This window comes from Corylus avellana, chromosome ca5, assembly GCF_901000735.1.
Source record: "Corylus avellana chromosome ca5, CavTom2PMs-1.0".
Classification (NCBI taxonomy): domain Eukaryota; kingdom Viridiplantae; phylum Streptophyta; class Magnoliopsida; order Fagales; family Betulaceae; genus Corylus; species Corylus avellana.
In genome coordinates, this window is record NC_081545.1 from 18,278,735 (window position 1) to 18,290,451 (window position 11,717).

An 11,717-nucleotide genomic window follows, 5' to 3' on the forward strand; every position below is an offset into this window, starting at 1 on the left:
TCATCTGGAGGGGAACTGATAGAGGTATTTTTTCAGTCAAGAGTGCCTATCATATTCAAAAAGATCTGGAATGTGCACAAATGGCAGAGTGTTCTTCCCAGAGATAGAATAGTTTGGTCTGGAAAAGCCTCTGGAAACTACAAATTCCACATGCGGAGAAGGTATGGTTCTGGCGGGCTTGTCAAGATATTTTACCTACACGGGATAAGCTGTTTAGGAGGAAGGTGATTTCAGATCCAAGCTGTCCCATGTGTGGCCTGGAAGCAGAGACAAGCTATCATATTCTATGGCAATGTCCCTCCTCACAGGATGTATGGAGTGGGGGTTGTAAAAAATTTCAGAAAAGCTCTCTGGGGGAACCGGATTTCCTACGGCTAGCAAAGGAGATGTTGCTGAAATGTGATGTGGATGATTACAGACTTTCATTCTCACTGCTCGTCGAGTCTGGCTTCGTAGAAACGCATTCCTTCATGAAGGTGTTTTTTCCCACCCTAACACCATTGTTAAGAATGCTGTCACTGCTCTCCAGGATTTCTCTCAAGCTCAAGTAGGGATCTCTCGGCCCTGTGCTCCAAAAGAGCCAACTGTTCTGGGGAAGTGGACAACACCTCAGCAAGGGTGGTATAAATTGAACTGGGACGCAGCTGTTGGGAAGCAAACAGGGAGGATAGGTTTGGGAGTGCTCATTCGGGATCATACGGGGGAGGTGCATGCAGCTTTGAGCAGCACGCGTGTTGGCACTTTTGAGCCAACCGCTGCTGAAGCGTTGGCGGCTCTCTTGGCTACCCAAGTGGCGCAAGAGATGGGCTTAATGCAGGTTGAGTTGGAAGGGGATGCCAAGGTGATGGTTGAGGCTGTGGGGTTCGACGTTGTAGATTGGAGTAGAAAGGGTCACTTGATCGATGATATACATGCTTCCCTCAATTCCTTCCTCGCTTCGAAACTGCTCTATGTGAATAGAACTTGTAATCAAGCTGCTCACGCTTTGGCTCGGATGGCTTTCCTACATGAGGTAGATAGGCAGTGGTCTGATGACATCCCAGATTGTTTGTGGGAGATTGTTGAAGCAGAGAAATTTGCTATGAATGTATACTGATTTTGAGAATGAAATGCAATATGATTCAGAAGGTTTAAAAAAAAAAAAAAAATTAATGATATGGGACTTATCAATTAATATCACATGATTCTTGGTTAACAAATGGTAAGGCCGGTTAGTTATCGTATATGAGACCCCTATTTTAAAAATGTTTAATGGAATGACCTTTTTTTTTTTTTTTTTTTTTTTAATAACAATGCTTCTTCTCTATTTATTTCATAAAAATAAAAGTAGAGTTTTTTTTTTTAATATATATATATATGGAACTTTCATTGATAAAATTTTATAAGCACATAAAGCTCTTACAACATAAAGCATACAGCTCTAAAAATTATAGCTAAAAGTTATGAAGGTTACAAAGTCATAAAAATGACTTCAAGTTTCCACTAATCAATGTACAATTACATTTAAAGAACAAATCTGCTTCGTTGACATAGGTAGCACAAATACAAAACAAAAATAAAAAATAACTAGAAACTAAAAATCCAGCAATAAGGGTTAAGCCCCCAAGCTGATCTACTACATCCTCAACCCGAAGGCCAGGACAAACAAAATAAAAAACAAAAAACAAAAACCCCACAAGCAGCAGCAGAGGAGCATGGCATCGTAGATATCCTTTTAGAAAACACGTCTTGGCCGAAGAAGACGATCAAATTTAAGGTTGAAGAAACTAGATCTGGATGTAGATCTAAACATAGATCTACAAACTAAATCTAAAACAACCTGTCATAAACGGAGACCGGTGGAGCCTATAGAGAAGACACCGAGCACTACTATCGTGAAAGTGGAGGATGGAAGATCTAGATCTAAAACTTAAAAGAATATATATATATAGAGAGAGAGAGAGAGAGAGAGCATGTTGGTGTAACAAAACAATATCATAGATATAATGAGAAATTTCTTCTATCCAAATTTAATCTATACTTTGTTTAACTTTTGAATGTCATCATTCCAATCAGTTTCCAGATCTATAGCATATTATGGTGAATCATGTCTCTGGTCGCTGCCCGATCCATCACAACTTTCTTGACTAGAGAGTGATTTTTGGGGTTTTCCATCTTCATTACAAGTGCATTCTCAAATGCAATCTCCTTCGCTACCTCTACCATCAATGACAATTATTTCATATGCCTAATAATTCATTCGCTATCAGCCAATGATTGACTTCCATAAAAGAACCAGAGAGAAAACAAAAAACAGACCAGAGATCTAAAATCGTTACTCTTAAGGAGTTCTACCACCTAGTCTAAACGTGTCCCATCTATTGAGAAACCACCTTAAATGTGGGAAGGAATTATGAGCTAGACTCTCAATCATATTAACTGTAAAAGAATCGTTTGCATATGAAGCTTGTTGACCATCATTGAAAACATTTAGTTTCATTTTCATACTTCCAAAGGATAGCTTCATAACCATATTCCAACAATTTATGATAACATTGGATGTAGCAAAAATGGACATCCCAAGATAATAAGAATATGATTCCTAAGATTTTGAATAGGTTGTGTAACACCCCACTCCATGTGGTATAATATTGTCCACTTTGGGCCTCAGCTCACACGATTTTTGTTATTGGATTTACCCTAAAAGGCCTCATACCATTTAGAGAAAGCATGCTCTATATAAATAAATCCTCTTTCTCACACCCAAGCAATATGGGACGCTACAATCACCCCCCTCTTAGGACCATCATCCTCTCTGACAACTCTTATGGGCTTCTGCACGTTCCCCTTATCTCAGGCTGGCTTTGACTTTGATGCCATATGTAACACCACATCCTAAATGATATGATATTGTCCGCTTTGGATTAAGTCCGCCCTAAATAATATGATATTGTCCACTTTGGGCCAAGCCCGCACGGTTTTGTTATTTTGTTTACTTCAAAATGTCTCATACCATTTAGAGAGTAGCATGCTCTATATAAGCACATCTCACTTTCTCATACACATCGCAATGTGGGACGCCACATAGAGGAGATGTGGTTATGTATCAATGACAACCATGCCAACATGGAGTTACTTGACAATTACATCGAATCTAATCGATGGTACACTTGACTTGCATAAGGTATTAATCTTCCAAATGAGCTATATTATCTTAAAGTTAGAGACTGCAACAAGACGGCTAGATTTTAACATCATGGGTTGCTAATTATGAGATGATAGTCTCGTCTAGATTATAGTAATTAATAGTGTTGGGAATAGGATTGCAAATCAGATATTTGCGTAGCGAAAGAAATCGAATTCCCATGCAGCCACTCCTAGCTTTGGGCAAAAATCTTTTTGCTTTTCCAAGAATATGTTTTTTCTTGTTCAAGAACACGAAGAACAATTTATTCTTTCTTCAAGAACAAGAAGAACAAGTTCTTCTTTCTTCAAGAACACGATAAATCTCAAGGATATAGAGACATCTAGATCTTCTCACCAATGACTGATAATAACCAAGAGAGTGTGGGCTCTTACTTGGCTCTTCAAATCTTAAATTTTTGTTCTTCGTGAGTTAACACAAAGAACTATTAATTCTCAGAGAGAACTTGATAGATTGAATTAAGTAATTTGAGAGCCTAGGCTCTTCTCTATTTATAGGCTTAGCAGGGAAACAGAGAATTAGATTTAATCAATGTGGGACAAAAGAATATTAGAAGACATAGTCCAACTAAGACTACTATAGGGGAGTGGACAACTAGGGCTAGGAAAAACCCTAGCCTCCAATCCTATAATGGCCATATGGCCCAAGGAGAGTCTCTCCTTGGGCCATGCATTCCCATGCCCTGGAACTAGGTTTTACCCCAGGCCTTTCTCCTTACCTCTAATACATAAACCCAGTGAATAGTCTCTGGCCTTATGTTTTCCACTTATGCTCATTGGGCCTCTAGGTTTTATCCTAAGCCCAATTGCACCAAATCTCTATAGCCCATGTTTTAAATAAATAAAACACTTAGCCCAATAAATAAGAAATCTTGAAGGTTAAATAACATCAGCTTGGTGATGGACCTAAAGGAAAAAATATTATTGGCTTAAATATGTTCGTAATCATGTCTTTTTGACATTTATTACGCAACGATATTTTAATCACAATTAATTCCACTAAATGATTGTAACTAAAATCCAATAAATATTTTTTATTAGACAATTAATCCCTTGACTTTGACTTATGATTCCTCCATGAAATATTCCGCAACAAAATTAAGGCTAAGGATATTGTCACTTAACTCTCTACATCTTTATTTTTGAATCACTGATTTTACGTTTATTCTCATATATGTGAAAAACACATGTATATATTTTGGTATGCCAACCAAAATGCTTCGAGTGAAGACTCTGAAAGGAAATTTCTTATCTCTTTATTCTCTAATAAAAGATTTGGATTCCCTCTTGAAATCGGCATTCCCACAATGGTAGATGTGATTACCCAATGTACTGAGCACTATTGACCAATGATAGGTCTCACCCTTTGATACATCTAAGTAATCAACACTTCACATTTTAGTTCACGAACTTCTCAAGATTTAGAATCAAAGTCTAAATAGTTTTTAAGAAGTTTATTGTCTTTCCTTAATATACAGTATCTTTATGAAAAGACAACGCATATATTCATTACAAACATTTGAATGTCAACATAGATATAAAATCATTGGGATTCAGGGCATAATCGCAAGAAACAGTGTATCGCCTTGGCCATGGGCCCTGCTCCCTACGGAGGGTGTTTTTTAATTGCATAGATTGAGTTGTTGTTACATTATCATAATATATGTTTTATTTTGGGTTTCATATATATTGATTTGCTAAATAAATATATGACCTAATATTTTTAGTTTATCCATCATATGATCCTCATACATTGCCTGCATATTATATTAGTCCTATATCTGTTATAATTGAATTATATTAGAGACAAGAATATTGTAATGCCCTAAAATTCAAAAACCCTAAAAAGAGTTTACTAATTAAAAACAACTATTGTATTCAAATAATTTCATAACATTCCATTAATTTTAAAATGTTTTAATTACAACCATGCAAGTGTTACTCCTTTCAAGGAAACCTTTTTATTTGAAAACAGCCCCCCAAACCCAACTTCAACCTCTGACCAAACATTTGATAGGGGACCACCGAACGTTCAAGCTGAACATTTAGTGCGAACGTTCGACAACCAACCCTAGAACCGTTGGATATTGACCAAACTTTCGACTTGCAAACTTAGAACCACTATGTAATAGTACACCGAACGTTTAAGCATAGTATAGAATGTTCGATGCAAGTTTGAAAAGCAATTTAAACCCATTATCCACTTTTTTAGGCCATGGCACGCCCCTCATGTAATGCCCCCAAAATTGGCCTTAACCATTCTGGTAGGGTTACTGACAATTCCTCTAATTGAGTTAATTGGTAACTAACTAAAAGGATCGTCTGTCTAACATACTCAAAGTAAATGTAGTGGAAGGTAAAATTGACAAATATGAAATATCTAAAATAAATCATAAGACATGCATGTACTATCATTAGTCACAGATTGTGAGCTACTAATCGAAATATAGTTATTCTATTCAAACTTGATAGAGTCTTCATGCTTCTTTCCTTTAAAACCCCTCTTAAAATAGATAATATGACAAGCTGCAAACACTACGTAAGTCTGAGACTTAGTAAGTAAATTCCACAATTGAGTATAGAAGGAGCTTCGACTTATATGCAGTAATAGACATGTATTTACTTTGGTAAACAACTAAGGTGTTGCATCTGTTATTATACTGTAAAAGTATAATTTTGGTTTTAGAGATGTGTATGTGTAATTCCAGCGACAATTGCCTATACGTTTTAATGAAGAAAACTAATGCTTTGATAAGTCATAACTATCATATATGGTTTACCTAAGATACTACCCATTCTCAACAGGGTTGGCACTATCCCGAGGGATTCCTAATACAACACCAATGCATCGGCTATTGTACACTACCTGTGGCATCCCACATCGCCTAAGTAAGGAGATGGAGATGTGCTTATATGTATACTTACACCTTTCATGACAACAACGCATTTTAAAGTCATGATGGTCATGATCCTATCAAAACTCCGCAGTTAAGCGAGCTTATGCGAGAGTCGTACAAGAATTGGTGACCTCATGTGCAGTCTAGTTCGAGGGAGCCAAAAGCAGACAATATTATCTATCAATGGGGTGGTATGTTACAAATGGTATAAGAGTCATTGCCTAGCCTGAGATGGGGGAAGCGTGCACAAGCCATGAAAGTTGCTAGCGGGCACTCACTGGGACGCCAAGAATGGGCTAATCCCATTGCGGTCCCCAAAGGGGACATTGGATTCTAAGAGGAGGTGATTGTGGCGTCCTACATTGCCTGATATAGAGATGGAGATGTGCTTATATGTATATTTACACCATTCATTACAACAACGCGTTTTGAAGTCGTGCTGATCATGGTCTCATCAGAACTCTGCAGTTAAGCGAACTTATACGGGGGTAGTACAAGGATGGGTGACTGTAAATCGTATATATATATATATATATATATATATTGGTTCTAAAATTCGGATTCTCAGAAAAGTTAACTTAGATACTTCAAAATATACAAAGGAAATATTTGTTTTTAATGGAAACAACGTTTTGAGTTGGAATAATCTTTAACACCAAATGTAATAACCAAGTCATAAGAAATGATAGTTTAAAACTTGCATAAGGTAGTCAAATTCATTTTCGCTTCAAATTCATTTCAAAATACAAGAGTACCCACTACCCAAAAATACAATTACTAAGTGCATCGGCGTAACCTAGCTACCCTAACTAATACTAGCTAACTAAATACCCAATTCTAAATGAAAACAGCTATTACTACTAGATTATTCCTCGGCAGAATATTCCAACGAATCTTCCTCATCCATAACCATAGCCTCATAGTCACTATTAATACTTAGAAAGAAAGCAATTCTTTGGCAATTTGTCCCTGTTAGCAGTGTCCTAGCTTTCAGCAATCGCACTTCCTCTCGTTCCATCTTTGTGTACTAAGATAAGGATTATGCTCCCCTAGGATTGGTGGAAAATCCCATATTCTTGATACACTACGGTGCTTCCACTGCCATTGTCTTCATACCGTTGTGATTCTGCTGTCCATCCATCTTCTAAGTATCATTAGTAGCATGGGCCACCCAAGGTCGAATTTGGTCGGGCTATTAGTGTTATGGATGGTAACAAACAATAGTCAGGACATCAGTATTGTATTACAGGTCCCTCGGGACAACGTCAACCCTGCTGAGAATGGATAATATCTAGAGTAGACCATGCATGATAGTTATGACCTAATTATGACATTGGTTTTTTTGCATTAAAACTTACAGACGATTGTCGCTGGGATTATACATACACTTCTTAAAAACAAAACAATATACTTTTATGGTGTAATGGTAGAGGAAATACCTAATATGTTTGTGAAAACACACATTTACTTCTACATTAATAACAGAAGCTCATTTCATACTCAACCATGAGATTTACTTATTAAATCATAGATGTACGTAGTAATTGCGACTTGTTAGGTTGTCTGTTTTAAGATTTAGAGGATCCACTAAGATGAAGAAGCTAAGAGTATGTTTCGCAGTAACAAGTTTGATTGGAATGACTATTTTGCTTAGATGTTCCAAGTCTATGATTGATTGTATTACTTGCATATTTTATGATTTTTAGATATCCCAGATCTTTTATTTTCACATTCCGCTTCTATTTACTCTGAGTGTGTTAGATAGATGATCCCTTTTGTTAGTTACTAGTTAACTGAACTGGAGGCATTGCCAGTAACCCCACCAAAATGGTTCAGTCCAGTTTTGGGGGTGTTACACGGTTATCGATTATTAACAGTTAATAACCGCCTGTCTGTGCATTTCTAGTTCCTTCGTCTACAAGAATGTCGGGGTGTGAGGATTGGGTATGACATAGTTGGGATACTCGATAGATGTTGTCTTCCGAAGAGTCCGTTTGAAATTGCGATTTTAAATCGTGCGTTTTGAAAACATGATTTTAAAAACACAGTTAAGTGTGTGATAAAATCGTTGTTTAGCCTTTGAAATTGTGCATTTTTAAAAACACATCTCATCGATTGCGATTTGAAAACACAAATTTTTCGATGTTTCCAAATCGAAATTTTAAGGAAAAATTACACTTTACCCCCCCCCTCCCCCGACGCAGCGCTGCTTCAATTGGCTGGAAAATTCGATTAGTGAGAAGGAAGAATACAATGGTGTTAGATTATGGTAAATCAGAAAGTTGTTTGAATGAGGTTTTGAGGAAGAAGAAGCTCTGGATGGGGTGATGATGTTGAGTTTGAGCTCTGTTGCTTGAAGTTCATATGTTTCACTACTGTAAATATTTTTCTATAAATTCAGATGCTGCTACCATAGTAATCATGGGAAGCAAATCAAAACAAATTTTAGTATAAATCTTTTACAAGGAATTCTTTGCTCTAATTTTGTGCTGCATGAAGTTGAAAAGGGATGTGAAAAGTTGCATTGATCATGCTAGTAAAAACAAGGGCTAATAGAGGACTAATATGGGATCATTTTTAGTTTCGAATTCTTGCTTTAATTAAGCATTGGTGACTGTTAATGGTATAATCACCACACATGCAACAACTCTAAGTGTTAGTGGTATGATCACCTTGTTAGTGGTATAATCACCACACATTCTTGTCCGCAACATATTGCCATTGATGAACAATGTCGGTGGCACCGTGTTCCAAGGTTTTTTCTACTCTAAAAACCGTGACAATTTTTGGGACAACAGCCAGCTTGATTTTCCAAGAAAGTACTATGCCAAAGCTAGCTCCACCTCCTCTAAAGGCCCATAAAAGATCTTCCCCCATTGATTCTCTATCCAAAACTCTGCCGTTTGCATCAACGATTCGTACATCAACGATATTATCCATTGACAGACCATACTTTCTCATCATATTACTGTACCCAACTCTGCTAAAATGGCCTTCGACACCTACTGTTGGACAAACGCCGGTCGGGAAGCGATGGATCTTGCTCTTCTCTGCTATTCTATAGAAAAGCTCGCCGAGCGTTGCTCCAGACTCGGCCCAAGCACTTTCATCTTCGATGTTCACAATAATAGATCTTAGATTGAACATGTCGAGGATTATGAACGGGGCGTTCGACACATATGAAAGGCTGTCGTAGTCGTGGTCTCCGCTGGGGATCCGGATTTCGAGGCTGTGGATTTTAGAACAGAGTCTCGATGCTTGGATGTGAGAAACGTGGTTGGGGGCTACTATGAACAATGGTTTTGGGGTTGTCGGTGACGTGAATCTGAGGTTTCTTATGTACGACTGCAAGACAATTGTGAAGGAAGAGTTGCTAGGATAGAAGGTGACTAAAGAGATTGGCGGGGAGGACTGAGAGTGGGCAGAAAGACATTGGAGAAAGCTCTCTTGGTCTGTATGTGAAGCTGCCACTGAAACTTGTAGTCATCGAAAGTCGTTGAAGTCCACGTCTTTGTCTGAGATGGAAGAGATGAATGAGTTTGGAGAGCAAGTTCATCGAGTTTGGAAGCAACCCGGTTAAAGAATTGTGAGAAACGGCCAGCAGTGACGTTGGAAGGGATGGGGGTATTTTGGGTAGTAAAAGGCCATAAGTGATCTCGTGCAACGCACGTGATCATTGTTCTGTTAGTCAAAGCGGCTTTGACTGACGGAATAGCTGAATTGAAAAAAATTGGAATTTTGTGGGGGTAGATTGCAAAAATTGAAACTTTAGGGGTCAAATTGAAAATCATTGCCAACTTGAAAGGGGTAAAATGTAATTTTCTCAAATTTTTTTAAGACACTTCTAACTATATATATATAAAAGCCGAGTTTTGACGTAGAAGTGCTTAGAATTGCGACACATGTCCATATTTTTTAATTGTTGTTTAATTTTTTTAAAAATAAAAATCTTAAATTTTATTTTGTATCATTAATTTATTAAAAGATTTGGAGGTTCAAAATTTTATTTTTTTGTTCACTATGTATGAACCGGAAAAATAAAAATCTTAAATTTTATTTTGTATCATTAATTTATTAAAAGATTTGCAGGTTCAAAATTTTGTTTTTTTGTACACTATGTATGAACTGGAAAAATAAAAATCTTCAATTTTATTTTATATCATTAATTTATTAAAAAATTTGAACCGGCGTTTCAAATTTTATTTCGGTTAAAAAAATTGAACCGGTTCAATTTGTTAAAAAATGTATCTCTTCTTCCAACGTTTCTTTCTTCTCTGTTTTCCTCCTCTTCCTCAAGGCATGCTCTCTCTCTTTTTCCTCTTCTTCCAACGTTTTCCTTTTTTTCTCTCTTTTTCTATCTCTCTGTTTTTAGGGTTTTCTATTTCTTTGCTCAAAGAATGGAATTGGGTATCTCAGCAAAGCCTTTGGAATGCCTTTGGGTATTTCTTTCTCAAGGCATGCTCTCTCTCTCTCTCTCTCTCTCTCTCTCTCTCTTTCCTCTTCTTCCAACGTTTTCCTCTTTTTCTCTCTTTTTCTATCTATCTGTTTTTAGGCTTTTTTATAACGGTTTGTTAAAATTTACCGCTTCGTTTATATTTCTCACCCTCTCTCGGATGGTCTCCACCGACCTCAATTTCTCAATTTCTACTTTTTCTATATCTCTGTTTTTAGGGTTTTCTATAACGGTTTGTTAAAATTTACCACTTCGTTTATATTTCCCACCCTCTCTAGGATTTTCTCCACCGACCTCAATTTCTCAATTTCTAATCAATCCCTCCTTCTCTAGGATTCTCTCCGCCGACTTCAATCTCTATATAACTCAACCTGGGCTTCTCCACTCTCCACCGTCTCTTGATCTTGATCTCTGCATCAGGTTAGTTTCTTTGACTGTGTTCAGATATGGATTTTATATATTAAATTTGCGTCTTTATATATATGAAATTTTATTGAGTTCAAAGATGGGTTTTATATATTAAATCTTTTAGTTCAGTCTCCATATATGCATGTCTTCCCGTCAGTTCCAACATGTCTTTTAAGATTCCCGATAGTGCTCAATAGGATCCATCCAACTCTGCAGAAGCTAAATCCACATATAAGATGTTTGTATTGGCAGGGAACTTTGCCTGCAAACTTGAATACATAAAATATGGTTTTTGATTTGGTTTATGAGAGGAATGTAGAATTATTAGTTAATTTGGTTTTTAATTTGGTTTATGAGAGGAATGTAGAATTAGTTAACTGTTTTTTTCTGAATCGTTTCAATTAGGACATTATGTAAATTTTGAATTAATATGATGTGGAACTAAGAACTTTTTAGGATTAGGAATTTGATTTTGACAAATAGCAGAGATTTACTATGATAAACCGGTTTTTTTTTTTTTTTTTTTTTTTAATTTATGTAGTTTCTTTACTTTATTTTGTATCATTAAGGAAAATTGGGAGTTTGAAGATGGATTTAGGGTTCCGATTTTAGGGATTTTGGGCTTTGAAGGGGTATGAGAAAAAGAAGATAACCTAGGATATACCTATTACTCTGTTTTTCTAATGATTAATGGGAATTGGGATGAGTATTAAATATGCTTGATTCTATATATGGGTTATATAATTTTAGTTTATTTGGAAGCAACCATATATTCC

The 11,717-nt window shown here is 36.6% G+C and overlaps 1 protein-coding gene across 1 annotated transcript; it reads right to left on the reverse strand.

The window, feature by feature from the left end:
* Positions 1-8,768: 8,768 nt before the first annotated feature.
* Positions 8,769-9,227, reverse strand: LOC132181887 (berberine bridge enzyme-like 21). Its single transcript, XM_059595116.1, has one exon. It carries the CDS (start codon positions 9,225-9,227, stop codon positions 8,769-8,771), a length of 459 nt encoding a protein of 152 aa, XP_059451099.1.
* Positions 9,228-11,717: the final 2,490 nt, after the last annotated feature.